The sequence below is a fragment of the Anguilla anguilla genome, chromosome 3 (assembly GCF_013347855.1).
Source record: "Anguilla anguilla isolate fAngAng1 chromosome 3, fAngAng1.pri, whole genome shotgun sequence".
Taxonomy (NCBI): domain Eukaryota; kingdom Metazoa; phylum Chordata; class Actinopteri; order Anguilliformes; family Anguillidae; genus Anguilla; species Anguilla anguilla.
In genome coordinates this window covers 38,223,676-38,242,858 of record NC_049203.1, presented here as the reverse complement: position 1 = coordinate 38,242,858, position 19,183 = coordinate 38,223,676, and the positions used below count along the sequence as shown (strand labels likewise).

General features: G+C 39.5%; 1 protein-coding gene across 5 annotated transcripts in view; it reads left to right on the top strand.

Annotated features, from left to right (window-relative positions):
* Positions 1-19,183, top strand: part of fign (fidgetin) — a 52,108-nt gene that overhangs the window by 13,171 nt on the left and 19,754 nt on the right. The window contains exon 3 of one of the 5 annotated variants that reach the window (XR_004764282.1): positions 1,056-1,121. The exons of 3 other annotated variants lie outside the window; for them this stretch is intronic. Coding sequence is in view for 1 of the 2 variants with exons in the window: in XM_035408021.1 (XP_035263912.1) it covers positions 1,366-1,501 (136 nt within the window). In the remaining variant the exon portion in view is untranslated. Of the gene's footprint in view, positions 1-1,055; positions 1,122-1,173; positions 1,502-19,183 lie in introns of those variants that run through there. One more of the 5 variants, XM_035408021.1, reaches the window with a different exon arrangement.

Genomic DNA, 19,183 nt, shown 5'->3' with positions numbered 1-19,183 from the left:
CTTTTGATTTTTTTGATTTAGAATGTAGTAAAGGGTACACTTTTAGGCAAAAATGAACAAACAGGCAAGGATGTTGCAGGAGTATAAGCTTTGACAGCTGTTCTATTTTGAATATAACCTCAGTGATGTTTTGCGGTAAGAGGAATACAGAATTATCAGTGCTCCTTCTGACAAGCTTTAGCACAGTTTCAGCTTCTTGGAAGTAGATGAGACATTTCTCTTACACTTTGGTTTGTATCGCAATTCCATCTATGTGCTCTGCGTGTGTCCTTGGTAGTCCGCGTACTGCAAGCCTGTTGTTGACCAGATGCAGTGCTGTAGAATGGCTTACTAGGCAACATGGTGGCCTACCCATAACACCCCGTCCCTCACAAGCCCCTCCACTTCACCGCACAATTGCATTCAGCTTGGCATAATCTTTTAATTATGCTATTAACACTTATCTTGCCTCCTAGGACTTTGACATTTATATATGTTTCAAGTTCTTTTTTTCCTGAGAGTGCCACTCATTTAAATCAAATGGAAACCTCAGATTTTCCCCTTGTCTGGAATTTTAAAGAAATTATTGTTTGCGCTCAGCATCTACAGAAAAGTTTTCTTCCAGCTTTTCTGAGAATATCTATAGATAAGATGGAAGAGGTTAAATACTACTCATTCTGGCTTACATTGAAAAAAGGCTGCTTCTTAAGATCATAACGGATGTGAACGCTCCTTAACTGCTATATTGTATTGGCAAATGAGACCTTACAATTCTAATTAAAATATTGAAATTAGTGTCTGGGCTAAATTGTACATTGATATGCGAGACAGCTTGCATTCATTTACCAGAATATGAAAGCTGTGAAACCTTTTATCTGCTTTTTTTTCTTGAAAATCCTTCTGGAACGGCGAATTGAGTCATCACGTTCGGTGGCTAATTGTCTCAAATTGATATTTTGATGTACTTCTAAAGATCACATGAAAGAAGTTGGAACTTAATTAGGAGGACAGTCATACAAGATGCATGGCATCGGTGGTCCATGACAAATTCCCAATGTTTCGTTCTCCCTTCACAGAGTTGTGCGTTTGACAAGCTGGCAGACGGCCAGGGATCGACGGAGAGAACCCTGGGTACCTGAGAGAACATCAGACTATGAGTTGTCTCGAATTGGGGGGGGGGGGGGGGAGTGAGGATTGAGTGTTGGTAAACTGGCACGGAGCTGCAAGGTGTCAGAAATAAGCGTCCGTGTAATCCGATTGAGAATGTGAGTCAGAGCTGCCCAAGGAGCCAGTGATCTGCACAGACACGAGGAAGCAGCCTAACTCTGATCGCCGCTACAAAGACCGGTCGCCTGCTTGCTGTCACACGAGCCGGACCGGCCGCTAATGACGAGATATAGAACTATTATTCAATCCTGCCATCTTCAGAGCAGTGGTTTGAGACTACACTCGAGACACCTTCTCTGTGTTCCGAAGGAAACCTTGCTGCCGTGTTCAGTTTTGTTGCCACATATTTGCTACGGTGAAATATAAAAATATAATATTTATGTGACTGTTTTTGTAAGTTAGTATTAAATTAAGGTATATTTTGTCTTCATTCTCTATTGTTAGAAAGAAGGTATCTTAGTTTCCCCTTAAAGAGCTTTTTATCATTGAAAATGGCAGAGTATTTCTACTGAATATGTCTGAAGCATTCCCAGATTTAAAGTGACTTACATTGCTATCTTAATTGAATGCAATCAAATCCTGTTTATAGCTTACAGGCAGTGATGCTTAATCTTATCTGAAGCATTTATATTACAGGATAGTTATGTGAAGCTGACTTCAAATTGCTTGTTCTGTGCTTATCATTTTTGGGAGATGTTGGATTATCTGTAAAATCCACTGTTGAACCTGCAAAGATAAACTCTGGTCCATCTTTCTCATCTTTTCCCATTGCCCCATTGCCAGCAGATATCAAACACATCTTACTTAGAAGTTTTGTTTGAAGGGGTTTCTCTCCTCAGTTTTTGAACTTCTGTGGAATTCAACGACTGTTTCATACAAATTAGTTAGACTTTTGTTTTTGCATAGTTCTGCTCAATGGGAAAACATTTCCAATACCGGATGGCTTCTTTATGCCTTCCTACTGGCAAATTTGCTTTGCAAATGTAGGGTTCTTTTCATATTAACAGCTTATTTTCTAAAGTGAAAATGAAAATTTAGACGATCATGAATCAGATCTTTTTCATTTGTCACAAACTGCAAAAGTAACAAGTTCACTAACATAACATTAAAAACCAATGTCCAGAATATATAATTTTAGGAAGGAAAAAATCACTGAAGATAAATAATCCGTACAGTAAGTCAATGACATTTTCCAGTTTAAAATGAAAGGTATTGTGTTCTAAGTGAGGGAACACTGGGTTTGGTTTGAGTGCTGATAAATGTGCAAACAACTAGTTTTGTTAGCAGATTTATTGTCATGTAGGTTGTCTACTCATGGTGACTGTTCTATAAAACATTTCTGGCAAACATGCACACGTTAAATGGGACTCCTCTGAAAATGTATTATACTGTAGGTGACAAATGTATGTTATAGATCTACTTGGACATGGCTATTCACACAGAGTATACCCAATTTTGTGTGGTTCAGTTTGGTTTTGCTTTATGTCAGAGCAAAGACCTGCGTGTTCTGAAAGTTACTTTGTCAAACTCGCCTGCTTTCCAGGCTGTCAGTGTGTCTCTGACAAAAGGTTTTTTTCCCTTCTTTTTGTTACTTTTGGGGAAACTGCCAAGAAAGTCATGCTGAATATTGTTGTCAATATGGGAAAAAAAAGTGTGGGCAATGGGTCTCGTTGAAATGACTGAATGGAGCATTCACGTTAAAGAAGAATTAGCGAGATGCCATATTGTTGCCGCAACAATGATAAATGCTTTCAAACAAAGGGGGGATTGTGGGCAGCAGCATTTTGTGAGTTGGGCAAATGTGCCTTTTGTGCGTTAAGAGTAAAGCCCGGGTTTTAAAAATAGAGTAACAAAATACAATTGTTACAGAGAGAATTTTGCAAGCAGTCGGATTTTAGTCTCTTATACGCCTTTGAGAAATGAGAGTATCTGTCCAATGCTTTTTTGTGGGCATTTTTTGTATGTAATATTCATTAGCACTTTTCTGCACTAAAGTTGTGTGCCTTTGAAAGGTAATTGTGCTGTAATGATACTTGATGAATTTATCATGTTTTTGTATTTCAAAGTTCAGCAGAAATGGATTCTAATTATCATTCCCCAGAGGGCTGGGAACCGATTTAACTTTTTGGGTGCTGCAACGAATCTGTCTTCTAAAGTAAGTCATCGCTGACCCTGTTTTTATCCACAAAACTAGCACCAGTTTGGTTAAAACTTAGCCTGGAGCTCCTCCATAATGAGGTTCCTCTTTAGTTTGGTTCCATGCCTTGTTCCACAGTAGTATTTGTTTTAAACATGCAGTTTCTAATATCTCGGTTGTATGCCTAGTACAATTCACCATGGTTTAAAGGTAATTTCAGGGACAGAAGACTCTCATTATCTGTTATCCAATACCGCAGTCGGGTAGGATAGCGGACGCTGATGAGCATCTCCCTTCGTGAGTTCATGCCAAGAAGATTCTTTCTGAAGACATGCTTCTTGTTCATTAGCATCAGTTCAGAGTGGGCGCTGCACTGATCCACTGATCTTTCAATCGTCGGGATTGGCTGACAGTCGACACCAGTGATTACGCTGACACATTCGTGTTGTGAAAAGATGAGTAGATATGTGCCGACCCTGCTCCGTACTAATTGATACCCACGACAAACAGATGGAAAATGGGTTTGGTGTCTTTTTGCCATTCATAAGTTTCTGAGGGAGCTGTCATGATTCAGCGTGACAAATAGAGGCTGGCAGATGTTACGTGCAGTTTGATGCTGTGTGCCCCACGAACCAACATGGTGCATTTTCTCTTTAATAGTGATCATCAATGCTAACACTTGTTGTAACGGTTACATAAACTATGATAATCAAAGCTAGTCTTTCTTACAGTAGAATTTTTTTTACAGATACCAGTGCTTCCCTTTCTCTACACTTTACAGTATTGTTCATTTGTGTTGTTTTAAACATGCCCTTGGTTTGTTACAATACCCTCATACAAAGTCAAATTTACCATATGTTTTATCCTACAGAATGCAGCATGTTTACCTAAATTGTGTCGTACAAACCCATTATGCATAACAGATTACCCTGGTCTTTTTGGCCTTTCCGTATTTGGAAATTCTGAGAACCATAACCCAGGTTTTCATAAGATAAAATATGCAGCCATTTGTAGTTACAGGCTGTTTTAATTAAAAACAAACAAACAAAAAAAAAAAGAAGTATTTTCTGAAAAGGGAATTTGTTTGCTGATAGCACTTCATTTGAGTGGATATCATCACCTCGTGTTGCGATCGTGCTGCGCTCATTGGGCCTTTAGTGATTGCGTCAGTGATCTCCCTCTGTTTTTGTCCATGGAAATGCCTCCATCCCCCCTGAGTTTTTGTCCTTGCGATGCATGCGCTAAATACATCTGATTGACTGCTTGGCTGCGAAACGGAAGGCGCTGGGCTTGCTTGTGTTGTGTGTGTGGCCTATTTGACGGCTCTACCAGGTGTCCACATGGAATAAGATTAATTTAAAAGCGAAGAAAAAAAGATTGTCTTCATAAAGGGTTCAGCATTATCCTGGAGGTTTCAAGGCTTTATGAGGGTTGACACCTCTTTTGTGCTCATTATCATGAAATCGCTTCAGGGATTAATGATGTCATTGCGTGTTCTAAAATAACTGGTGCAGAGCAACTTGCCACACTGTAGTTGACTTGGATCCCTTTTCCTGAAAAAAGGACAATAAAGTAATATTAAATTTAGTTGGACAATAAAGTAATATTAAATTTAGTTGGACAATGAAGTAATATTTAATTTATTTGGAAGAATCTTTTCTGGAAATGTATACATTACTGGCACGTGGGTAAAACATCTTCTTGTTCCGTTTCTTTATTTGTCACTTCATTTGGCATTGCGCTTATAAATCATGTGATGTATACTACCTTTGTTCTCTAGCTTTGTGACATGGAATCTAAAACCCCATGAGTTTCTCAGCAACAGCTTGCATTGTGACCTTCAGAATGAACGTGCTTTACAATAATGGGTCAAACCTTTTTGCTCATGCGTTGCATTATAACACAGTTGCATAGTCTAGGTAATTCATAAAAGCCTGTCCAGAAATTGGGGATACAGTGATGTGAAGATAAAAGTAGATCACATACTATGAGTTCAGCTTATTATTTGGTTCAGAAATTTCTTGCTCTGGGAACATGAATGCTTATGTATAGCAACATTTTCTTGAAAGTTACACGGAGATCTATTGTACTATTTCACATATTAGTTGTACATAATTTTAAAATTTGATTAACTGAAGTAGTTTGGTCAGTTGTAATGGTAATGGTACTCCCCTTGAGTGCAGGCAGGCCTGGATCCAAAACCATGCCCACAAGCTGTCTTTTGTCACTGTGTGAGCCATGTAGCACGTAGCCATCTTCTATTTGGTGATTGCTTTCCTGTAGTACAGTGTGACCAGTGATACCGTATGTAAAATGGTGGCTGGCTCACAGGTGAGTGCGTCAGAGTGGTATACATTCCTCAGCTGCTGTGAAGGTGCAGGTCGAACCATGATTACTTGGGAGGCTCAAACATGTACTGTTTATTGAGTGATTGGTAAAGTTTTAAATTCTGTGCAATTAGCTTTTCTAATTTGTCCAAGTTCTTTAGTGAAATGAAAAATAATCGCTCACTCACAGATGACCTGTGGGACACATACGCAGGTGCTGCTTCATTTAGTAGTAGGACGCATGTGCAGGTGCATCTCCTATATCACCACAACAAACGCCACAAGATTTTTAAGCACAGCTTTATCGCCTAACATTACTTTAGCTAACCCTAACATATTAGCGTTTTGCCTACTTTAGTTAACCTACTTAGCGCGTACCACCGATACAGATGTATTGGCACACGGAGGACAACAAATACCGTTACAGAGGTGAGAACATGCCATAGCTAGCTAGCTATATAGTTAGCCAAGTTTTACTCATGACACTTTGTACAGGTGCGCCGTGGGTCTACACGGTTTCGTGCTTGTTTGAGATGAGAATGCGTGCCTTTGTCCAACTGGTAGTTATAGACCAAATCTGCCCTAAGCTTTACATGTAATTATACAATTAGAACAGACCCTAATGTAGCTATTCAAGTAGCGTATGTGAAAACATGTTTGTAATCCTTAATTTTATCCAAATAAAGGTCTGCATTCCACTGCAATGCAATGCACATTTTCGTTTTTTAGTTTGTTCTACATAGTATGTTGCATTTGGTGTGTTGGTAATTGAAAAATCATAAAAATCCATCCCATGTAATTCCCAAGTGAAGCAGAAGTGACTTTGTTATGGTCTGGACAGAAATGGACAGTTTGTCATGTTTTCAGTTTCAGTTATGGTGGAGATATCCTGGAGATCATAAATGAGTATCGTCTCGTCTTCAATCCCTTTTGATCATACATGCAGGTGTGACTGGAAAAACTCCAGACGACCCCAGTGAAATTTGCTTTGATATTTTCTTTTTTTTTTTTTTTGTCTTTGACTGTTGTAAAATCAGGCATTATTCAGTTTTGTTTTGATGTTCATCTGTCTTTGCACAGCGTAAGTATGGGGGATAAAGAAAGATTGTATCTTCGCTGAAACGTCCACTGGCCAGGAGACTTTATGTTTTCTGGTTACAGATGAGGACTTTGTTTCCCTTACAAGGAGAATGTACCCTGTTCTGTATCTTCTATATTAAAGCTAACCAGACATGCAGTCCTTAACCGTACCTTTGAAGATGACTTATTTTGCTTAAAACTAAAATGTTGTTTTTTTGGAAATCATTCAAAGAGGAGATTCAGTTTAATAGCATTACACCCTGTCTATGCAAGCAGACTTTCAGATCACCCCTGGCAAGCTAAGTACCCTCAGAAAATGTTGGCAAAATACTTTGATGGCAGCCCTGCGTAACAGAGTTGCATATTTCAGCTTGCTCTCCGTAATGTCTGAGGACTTTAATTCAATGTGTGGCCGGGGTGTTAATGGCTACTGTGCTTCTTTCTGAAAAATGTACTATTTGCTGCCCAGGACAGTAATGGCTGTCTAATTACTCCCTATGAACAGTGCAGTGATTCCATTTCTCTTCTGCGTTGCACAATTGCCATTGATTTTGTTCTCTGATGCAACGTGAAACCGGGTAAAGCAGAAATAAAATCAAGAGGAAAATGAACAAGTCTTTCTAATGAGGTTACTATTCATTAACTGCTTATGTTTTAAGCACCTATTGCTTCTCGGATATGCTTCCAAATCGCAACTCTAATTGTTTTTGGGCAAATTGAATTTGCACACACTGGAAATGTTATGCTCTTTGCCAAAGGCACAGCAGCGCGGAGCATTGCGACATCGTACATTTGAAACGAGTTGCGAATGGACAAAAACTTTGGGTCATAAATAGTGCATGCGGACTTCTTGACCGCGGAAGTCTATCCCCAAAAAACACCCCTCTGCGGGTTTGCGAAGCTTGACCTTCCGTGCCTCCTTCAAAGGTATGCATAGGAGGGAGGGCGTAAATGTAATTTCGCATTTGAGATGAGCCAAAATTTCTGCGGAACGACGCTTTGCGCGAAACCCCCTGGCATCGGTGGGGTGGAGGGGGGGAGGGGGCGGCGGACGGGACGTGTCTGTGCGAGAGGCCCGCGGCGCGGCAAGCGGGGGGACGAGGCGCGGGGCCCTCAGCTGTCTGCCCGCGGCTGTCATTCTGTCATCCCGAGCCCTAACCGCTTTCCCAGAGGGCACCTGGGGAAGACCCGCGCGGCACCAGGCAGGATTCAACCGCGAGGCCTCCCAGTGACAACGGGTCGCCACGGAAAACAATACTGTCATCGGATGTGTGTAAACCGGCGGCGGGTGACTGGACACCTTAATGTTGTTGAAGCTGCAACACATTTATATGCATGACCTCGCTTTCCTCAACAAAAAATGTAAAAAGCTATTCAAAACTGCTTGAATATATATAGTAATGTGGATAAACTATGTTGATAAACTAAAATAACATTGTGTACTTGGAGATTTTTTGTATGTATTAAAATGGCTCAAATCAGCAGCAAAACATTGATATGAGAATTTTTTCTAGTATGCATTAGCAGAAATGGCAATTGCACATACATTTTTTTTGTGTAGTGAAGTACAGTTTTTTTTTTTTTGGTCAATCTTGAGGCTTTGCGTACTAACATTAGGAATGTAGCATGTTGTGTTTTTACAGATACAAACTGTAATTCCCAGATGTGGATGGTTCGGCCCAAATGTGGATGAAAAATGAGTGTGTTTCGTCAATATAGTAATATTAATATGATAATATTGACCATTCAGTATTGATATCATTCTACGGTAATTTAATTTATACATTTTATGACGTCAGGCTAAATGACGTGGTGTGTGCATGCGTAAACACATGCTGTAAGTGCATGTTTGTGTGAGGGTGACATCTAGATTAAATTTATGTAATCTGCGTGAATTTCCCATTTGATTTATTTGATTGGTCGTAATCTATTCATCAGTGGAACCCATAATTGTCACTGAAGACAATCAGGAAGCACTTAGATTGACAGGGAGTGGACTTATTACTTTTACAACAGATTATATCTGATGTATCGAGTTAAAATTGTGGTTCCAGCAACAGTAAACGTTACTTCCATCAACCAAAATGAATTACTTCACTTATACACTTGTTTATTTTTCTTTACATTTTTGACCAAACTGCAAGGACAGTGTGTTTGTTGTGGATTTACTAATGGTGCTTAACGTCATATATGTAGAAATATTCTCTAAATAAATTGATTCAATCAATAATATTTAAGTATAAAATTTAAAGTGATAGTCTCCATCTCTCTATCTGATTGAATACAACATAAGCAACTGGTAACCACCCCTAGTAGTCTTATCCTGAGGGCCTTTTGCACTTGTAGATTTCTTTCCATTGCATTACCACAACAGACTAATAGAAAAGTGTTTTTCCCATTTTCTGTGACACTGAAGGCAGCATAAGGATGTTGGAGGGGGGAGGGGGGTGGGCTGGGGGAAGGGGGGCTCATGATATAACTGGTCTGGCCTTAAAATGGAAGGACCGAACACAATAGGGAATGCAGCTCATTTTTCAGGAAACAGGATCGTCTCTTAGGGCTTGTCAAGGAGATACACAGTACTGCCATTTCCTCACACCATGACATATTCCAGTGTTTTTGGTATTGTTTATTTTTTTAATGTTTGAATTTTGTGTTCCATGACTACAGTATGGAAATACAGACTTCAATAGGGGGTACCTCTTTTCAAAAACTCTAATTGTATCTTTTTATTGTATAATGGATTGGACAAGAATTGATTAACAATTTTTTCCCCGTAACTTCCCCCTATTCTGTAATAATTGGAAAAGCTTATTTATTATTCAAGTGAACATCTTTATTAAACATTTGATTGAGGGTTGCTTGGTTCTTAGTTCACAGTGGAACGACAAGACCAATTTCATATACCTACATCTTTTGAGCCTCGTTGTTTATGGTAGTATCCTTTTTTTGAGAAATGTTACTCTTGTCACATGTTAATGGATTGCTAAAGGCAATTTTTGTGCTTAAACTTGCATGGAATTATAGATGATTCCCCAATCAGGTTTGCTTCATCTTTGGAAGCACTGAAATTGCAGTAGCAAAATCAGTTGATGTGTTCACCTAAAATAAACTTACAATCCTAGTTTATTAGTCATTTTCATACAATTGTATTAGAACATTAATGGGAATTTTGTTTATTTAACTAATGGTTGCCTTCGAGATAGGAAGGGATCAGCAGAGCAGGATCCCACAGGAAGTGATGTATCCACACCCAGTGCTTGGGTACTCTAAATTTGAGGCCTCCTCCATAATGCCAGCAACTGTGCACAGACACTGGATCAATTTATGCAGCTGTTCATTTCATTACCTGCACAAATTTTTGTTCCATTTTTTAAATTCAAATCTTTATTCTTGTGCCGTATTCCTGTGCTTTTTTAGATTGGTATAAACCTTAAAGCCAATTTGCACTTGAGCAATGAATGACCTCAGGTTGCACGTATTGATGAGTGGGATTTGATTCTTAATAGAATTGTATCTAATTAATTAGCTTTTAATTGGGCGAAAGCAGAACATGCAAATGCTGCAGATTCCAATTCAATCGTTATTTATAAATAATTGTTTTAATGTGGCTGTTTCATGTGAATGTGACCATGTTTAAAATGTTTGTATTTTTCTATCTTTCAATCTTTGCGTAGGAATAACATTTTTGTTGCTCAAGTTTGGATTCCTTAAATAACAAGGGAAATAATTACTAGACACGGACATGCTATAATAAGTGCTATTAAATTTCACTTAAAAAAAACAGTGTCTGCTTAAAACACAACCACTGTCCAATTGTTTATCAATCTGATTACTTAGCCTGTCTATTCTTTATCTCTGCACATGTGTGTCATTATGTCTCCATCTTGCTATCTGGCCATGTGAGTTAAGGGCAGCATGTCTACCTTTACCACCAATCCATGCGAATTAACCAGTTGTTTGGCTCCATCAGGAAACATTGCAAAGCCTCATGGTACATTTCTGAACTGGAGGTCCTTCTAGTGGCGTCACTGCCTGTGAATCATTCTTCTGGAATATTCTCATTCTGCTGACCTTGTCGTGTATCCCCTGACTCTGCCCCCGCGGCCTGGCAGACGGCCTCCCCGGCGTGGCCCGCGTCGGCTTCTCCCCCGCCACCGCCATGTCCGGGTCCTCTAACGGCGCCTCGTTGTAGACAGTTTCCATTTCAGCTCGTTATGTCTGCCAATGAGCGGTGGTCCACCGTGGCCTTTCTGCGAACCTGCGCCGGGCACACCTGCTCGCGGGCCTCTGCGTGTGTCAGAGGCGGGGAGGCGCGCCGTGGAAACGCACAAAGCGAAACCCGCGGCCCCATATGCTCGCCCGCACCGGCATTATAGGTGCTGTGTACCGAGAGGGAAACATGAATACTCTCGAGCATCAGAGAGGAAGGGAATCTCAATTTAATATCCAGCCGCTTAGATCTTCTCTTGGCCTGCCGACTTGCTTTCACACCAATAAGCTATGATCCCGGATTCCTATGAATAATTGCAGACACCTCCTTTACAGCGCTTAAATGAGTGTAAAAGTGGGGTTCAAACAGAGCCTATTAATATTTATTAGCTCTCATTTCGCGATGCGGAGGTTGAAAAGTGCTTTCTCTGTATGTGCTTTGTTTGGCCACTCGATTAGTAACCAACATTGATTGACTGTGTTCTTGTCTCTGTGGTATTAACGCTGACAAGGCGCTGAAAGTGAGCAGCCTTGAAGTACCCGTCCTCAATCTGAGGTTGTTTCCCCCCTGTGTTTGGCACCCATCTCCCTCGCGAATGGATAACGCTCTTGCCCGTATCGCAACGTAAAGATTCTGCATATTCACGGCTTAGCGCTACATTTTTGTCAATCTGCCAGTTCTTTGCTTTCTTTACTTTTTTTTCTCCCTCAGCTGAACATTTGACTTCGCAATCGCATTAATGCTGAGTTGATGTATCTTCTGTCTGTTTCTAAATCAATACTGGGATGACAGCTAAACCCAGGCAATGAAAAATCTTTAGCTTTGAACGAGGATTCGTCTGTGTCGAGCCCGCTACAGTGCCTAAGACCGTCTCGTACAACGTGAATTGCAAGTTTGCAAGTTCAGGGTTGGGCATTTATGTCCATCAAATCTTTTTTTTTTTTTTTTTTTTTTTTTTTTAATCAGAAGGTGCACATGAGAATGTGCATGGAAGCCTGTTTCAACCTGAATGACCCAATGTGTTGTAACTGGAAATCATATGCAACTGAGCCCTGGTCAACTGCTGCATCCCGCGAAATGCATTAATTTTGGTGTCTACATGCGGAATTGATGAATTCATTAATCATGCACGTCAATGTTGGATTTTTTTCCCTCTATTTTAGTGGTGTATGTGTGAGTGTGTGACACTTTTATCAAATGCAGGCTTACAATCCTATATTGCCCATCAGTTTGGCTGATGACATTAAATCTAGCTCAAAATTAAAAATCTGGCTTTACTGAAAATTTCTACACTAAAAGCCTGTACTCAAAAGAAAATAGTAATGACTATGCAGTGCAATCCAGTAACTTCCATGAGATGTATGCTAAGTGGTCATTAATGATGTATTTAATAAATAATTGTCTTTATTTTTTGGCTATTTTAAAATGACCAATCAAAGCTGTGACTACAGTTACATCTTTTTTTTTTTGTTTAGGGCCAAAGCTAGTAGGATATCATATTACTAATGCACCAGTTGATAATTTTATTTATGGACATTATGATCATTAAATATTATGCTAATATATGAATTTGCAACTATATTCATCAAAATTAATATATTATGTTACTATATTGAACAAATGTTATCAAATGGACAATACACTTTTTATGCCTGATGAGGTATTGTCAATGGGTTACACCCTAAATTTAAAGGCTGATATTTTTTCATATTATGTGCTTTCTACCACTTTTATTTAATTTTGTGAACTTGCTTCATGGCTTAAACAAATGCATTTTTGTTTACTTTACCAAGGGCTGCTCATGACATTTCTGTAGAACACAGCTTGACTCTAGGGGGAAGTGGATTTTTCCAGTTAAAACCTTTGTGCCTGGAACTTACGGAAGAACCAGTAACACTGACAAAAACATAAATTTCTTTCATATGTGATAAATGAATGTGTTGTAATTGGGTCAACATTTTGGACAAGAACAAAAACAAATATGTTTATAGATGGTAGAGTTTCCCATATTATTATTAAAAAGCAGCATTGAGTCCATTTTATCAGTGTATATTATTTGCCTAAAATGAACTTTTGCCTTTGTTTAAAAAAATTGTGCCCAGACCAGAACAAACCAGAAGAATAATATGCTTACTTTCATTTCACAGAGTAACCCATGTTTGGAACATAGGCCTACAGTAATCACACTTCCTGTAGCAGGTGAATGTACACGAGCGTGACAGCACCACTTGTTACTTGCTTAATATAGTTTCTCCGCTCTGCTTGTTACAGTGAATCTCCGCTTGTTTTATTATTTTTTTTATTTATTTATTTTTATTTTTTATTTTTACCATGCAAGTGAAGCTGCTCATTTTAGATTTGGAGTGCAGCTTATAGCAGTTGAATTATCACTGTAGGTTTATAGCACAACCTGTTACAAAGAAACACTATCTAGTTTTACCATGCAGCTTGTACCTGGCAAATGCTTACTATATTTACAGTGCAGCTTGTACCAGGCAAATGCTAACTATATTTACAGTGCAGCTTGTAACAGGCGAATACTAACTGTCTTTACTGTGCAGCTTGTAACAGGCAAATACTGACTGGTTTTATAGTGTAGCTTAATGGGTAAATGCTAACTAGTTTTACAGTGCCGCTTAATGGGTGAATGCTAACTAGTTTTACGGTGCAGCTTAATGGGTGTATGCTAACTAGTTTTACAGTGTAGCTTAAAAGGGTGAATGCTAACTAATTATACAGTGCAACTTGTAACAGGAAAATGTTCATTAGTTTCACATCACAAGATGAACGTTTGCTGCAATCCAGTTAGCTTGACAGTAAATTATTCATTTAAATAGCTAGTGTAAAAGTGTCATTTTAGTAGTGATATTTTATCTATAAGCTGAGAGCAATTTGTTTAAAGAATGGTCATTCTGCTGCCTTGCCTTCTCTCCTGTTTGTCATCGTGTGGTCTGGATAAGAACCAGTCACTAGTCTGGTAGAATTAGGCTGTGTTAAAGAGCAGCCCATGGATGGTTGATGGTGAAATGGGAGCACTTCTTTAAGAAAAAGTGTATGAAGTACTTTAAATGTCATTTGTGGCATAAATGAGTAATCCACCGTTTGACCTGTTAAACTCCTGTTTGTTTGGCCGACACTTACAATTTCAGCTGGTGGAGGTTTTTTTGGGATGCATAGAGTGGACTTCTTGGTTCAGGCATCAGGTGCCATTGGTAATATTGGTGTAAGTAGATGCAAAGGTAACATTGGATATTTGGATATGGCATTCCTCTGATATCATTTTTTAACGGAATAGACTATATGTCAAGTTAATCCATTCAGAACCTTGTTTGGAATGCTTGTTTGCAGATGTGCTTAGATTTACCAAAGCTTACTCTGTAATCAGTCTGCATAAAGAGTCTGCTTTTCCATGTACTAGTTTTGGGACATGCACTCAAGTGGCATTACATTAATTCAGGAATCCTTCGATAAGTTGTTTAGGTGACATTGTTAAATATTCATTTCACAGTCGATCCTTTTCCATAAGATTGGTGCATTAAATGATAAAGCAAATACTGCTAAAATACAGCTAAACAAATCCTGTATGATAAAATGTGTACAGATATGACTCTCAGGTCATGGCGGTACAGGCCTTGTGGAGAGAGGTTTTTTTTTTTTTAAAAGAGGTGTCCAGTGTTACTCTCGGGAATGTTTGACCCATTCCTTGTGGTCCATTCCTTCTCCACCGAGAATTTCAGACCTAGACTCTAGACAGACCATTTCTCCAGATGATGCCCTTTCCTCAGTTGTGTTTTAATTTTGTAACTTAAGCTCAGTAGCTTTATCGCAGTTCGGCTGAGAGTTTCCCCATTTCGTTTTCTGACCACAGATTGTCTCCGTTGCCCAGATTCCCCTCTGTCCGGCCCATGTCTGAGACGTGACCTTATTCTTCAGCAGCCATCAATAGTGCACTGCTGCATTCTCAAGGCGCCTGAGGAAGGTGTTATTTTCAGCTGTGGACAAAGTTATTTAATTTCGTGACTCTGATCCACTTACTGTCTTTTTAAATGAGTCCTTTAAGCAAAGACTCTTAATTACTATTTAATTCTATATAATTAAAAGAAAAAACAATGGACAGGGCTAGTTTAGCATGGAAGGCATCAATTGCGACCTGTTTTTTGATTAATAGTTTGGCTGTACAAAGTTCACAACAAAAGCTAGTAGCACAGAAGGTCACTGGCTTAATGGCTGCATATAGTTTTTCACTGTTATTCTGTTAATAATCGGACTAAACGGAAATGTGTTGTGTCTTTTCAGTGCAATATAAAAGCATTTAATTGCGTGAAACCAATTCAGGTGTTATGCACTTTTATTGTATTCAGTTGCTTGCTATTTTTAATTGTGAACCTAATAATGTCGATGTAAGTATGATCTATTTGTGTTTTGCAGAATCTGTGTAAGGAATGAAAATTACTGCTCTGTTGTATTTGTCTGATTTTATTAATGAAATATTGGCTTTGATGAAAGAAATATCGTTTTAAATTTATAAACTGCAACTAAATGATAGCTTCTGAATAATACAAATCTGTTTGTGTGGAAGTCTTAAAAATAATAAAATATTCTTAAATATTTGGTTTCAGTGATCTCTAAACTGTTCCTGTTTAAATGGTTTATACAATCCCAGTTCATGTATTGTTTAATTCACATTTATTTCATATGCAACATATTTTTTGTCAGCCACGACAGGAAATAATGCATGTTTAAATTCTGATTGCAGATTAGTTATGCTTTGTTACAACCCAAAATGTGTCCTTTTTGGGTACTCCCCTCCTAAATGAGCCTTTTAAAATGGCTGAAAAGGAGCTTTGCTTTCATATACAGAGAAGAGAATTTGAATTAGCTTTTTTATGTCAAAGTCACCATGGAATAATTTCACACTGAGAACATGAATAAAGAACAATCATAGTCACTAGCCTGTGCAGGAGTCAAAATGTGAAGTAAAGTTTCAGGTTCTAAGTTTCAGGTTGTGTCCCTTCTCCAGATTGAATGTGTGACAGTCTGCTGCAGCAGGGTTGTGTGGAACTAATGGCTGAGCTGCAAACATTTGGGGAGTATTCTGGACTCAGTAGAATGGCTTCAGGCACATGCAGAATTGAGGCACACCTAGTTAAGGAAGTGCTCACCCCAGCTTAGCACCACGCTGCCAAAACCCTCCCAAAAAATGAGAATTCCTCTGTTAACTGTTTTGTGGAATTTGTGTGGCCTAAACCACACAATGTAATGGGGAATTTATTTGCAAATTGAATTATAAAAAGGACTTATAAAGTTTATTTTTGAAGTGGTCCTATGCCTCCAACTCTAAATTTTTGCATGGCACCTGCCTACTTGTGTAAAATAATGTGATAATTTGTCATGCATTTTATTGTTAACAGTGCTAGAAGCTATCGTTGTGCTAGATAGTCAAGATAGTTGTGCTCATCAGTCAACCCCTTAAATGCTGCTGTATCATGACATGGCGAGGGCCTTCCTTCCCTTCCTTCTAGCTAGTGCTTTTCTTGGTCAGTTTCTCAAATGGGACACATATTCTTTTTAACATTTCAGCTAACTGTCAAGTTTTTGTCCCGTTGATAATTCTTAGTGTGTGCGTATGTTGACACGCCCTTTCTTCATTATTGCAGCATCATGGAGAATTTAGAACCAACTCCACAGGTGCAAGTTGTCCAAACCTGCATGTTTATCAAGGGGGGTAGGCATATCATTTCTCAAATGTATCTCAGCCGAGGGAGATGTGTGGTTTGTTGTTAGACTGCTTGGATGCTGCCATTTATTTCAGGATCCATGTCAAGTCATGACCCATTTATCTGTCTGTTTACACCCCCAAGCTCCTGGGGCTCCTGAACGGAGACAGAAGCTCCTTGAACTTTATTGCAGATTAGTGAAAATCGCTATCAGGTTTGCACAAAGTAAAAAAAGCACAATGCACAACACCCTGCATTTATACACTTGTGTCGTAATTACATTGTGTAAATGTGTTGATATGGGATTCGAATCGCAGTTTCCGCCCCACCCCAACCCCTCACACACTCATTTTTTTACACCAATGTAAACTAATGGAGGCAAGTGTGGAGTAATCACAATTCCGTGTCGGACCAGTGAACAAGGTAATCTTCGAATTTGCAGTGGAGGCGGCCTATCGGTTTACAAATCAAATGACTGCTTGCCCACGCTCGCAAACCCCGCTGCAAAGTGGTGGATGCAGTTAGTTCCTCGAGCGCCTGTCGTGGTCCAGATATCTGTTTTAGAAAATGTTTTATCCTTTTGTATTCTGGCTAGTCTCAAAGGATACACCCTTGCTAGTGCGGTGAGGTGGGGGGAGTGAGTGGAGGGGGGGGATGTTGCTTCTCCACATGCACATCTTTAGAGGCAGATTTTGGTCAATGAGAAGAACATCCTGCAGGTCACAGGCTCCAGTGTCTTCTCCCTTGAAGTGAGTAAGTGATCCCCAGGGGTATGGAGTGCCCGTTCACTGGGGCTTACTGATGCCTGCAGAGCTGCCCACCCCCAAATTCCAGCGCACCGCAGCCGAAGAAGCTACTCTACACAAATCGACCGCGCGCTCTCGGCTGGCTCTCCACGGACCTCTGGCTAACGGCGAGCGTTCGTCGCCTTTCCATGGCTGTTGGTGCTATGCGTGATGGCCAAGAATTAGTATTAGCAGGAGTGCCATCTGAGCCTATGGCGGTTGCTTTCCAAGGCCAACTGCTTCAGCTCCCTGCTCAATTCAGCCCTCTGTGACAGAGAGACAGGGAACTGGGCCACCACCGAGAGATCCACATTTAAAGAGGAGATTGGCTTCTGTCTCTACTGGCCTCTGGAGTCAGGGCTTAATGATCAGCATTTGGCCAGGACAATGATGTCTCACAAATGCCTCTCAAACCCCCCAGGGTTCACTGTATCAAATGTGGAAAAAGTCAAACAAGACAGTTGGTGTTCTCTGAGCCCTCAAATGGCCTTTAAGCATACTCTGCGTATAAATTGATTTCAGGCTCAACTGTATTGTGGTCTTTAAATCTCTTCCTCTGGCCAGTTTAGGTTAGAATGTGCATCTTGGGTCCATATGACATAGAACAGTATGTATTATTTTGTATAAAAACAAAATCTTGGGTATCCTGCATGTGCTTCAACTGAATATATAGAAATTAAAGCAATTCAGTTGGGCAAATTTGATTTAGATCCATGGACACTGCTGAGAAACGGAACCTGCTGCTTAGCCCATTAGCGTGGTTAAACCTTATTATCATTTGCTCAGGCATTTGGTTTACACCGTCACTAAACATTATGACTCAAAACAAGTGTAATACACTGTGTGCTCTAGTGGATGCCAGTTTGCTTCTTGGTCGTCATGAGAACTCTCTGGTAACTCCTGGAATAGGTGCAGGGATGCTAACAATAGGTGTTTGCCGTTTGGCACGCACGCTAACTAGGTTAGGGACATTATTGATTGTTCATTATTCTTGTCAGGTGGAATGTTATATTACATTATAATTTCATTATGTCATTTTCACGTTAATTCATTGGAATTGTTGTCCTCCTTGTTTTTGTAATCTGGTTTCAGATTGATGGAATTTTTTTATTTCCTGTAATAACAATTGCCAGTTGCAGCTTTGTTAATGAAAGAACAAGCTTTATTCCATTTTGGTTGGGCCTTATGCATTAATGTGTCTAGTTGTCCCTGTTTGATGTCATGTTTCCTTCATGTACTGTATCCTTCTTGTGACCGGATGAACGTGCATTTCATGGGTTCCTTGTCCATCTGGTTTTGACATCCAAGTCTCTAAATTGGTCATTGAGAACAACAGAGATAGGCAACAGCACTCGGAAATATTAGTTTGATATTTACACCCTTAAAGGATGAGCAAAATGTTTTTGGAAATGCTGTCCAACGTTCTGTGAGAGAGTGCCCTTCCAGGGCTCCCTGTCATGTAGATTTGACTCCCCTGTGGGGCAGCAGTGTCAGTTTTAGAATTATGTGATTTTTCTTTTTCAAATTGAATATCTGTGTGGATGGCTGTAGTGGCTTCCAGAAAATAAAGGCCAGAATTACCGCATGAATGCTACAGAGGTGATGTCACAAAGTCTCCAGATAAATTATGCTAGGAAGTTTTGTTCATCTTCAAAAGTAGATACATTTTCTGATGTTATTTCAACTGCCATTTAAGCATACTGTATATATCTTCAACTTGATGGCAAATGTAAATTTTATGAAGTACTAATATTATATTGATCAACTTACTTTTAATT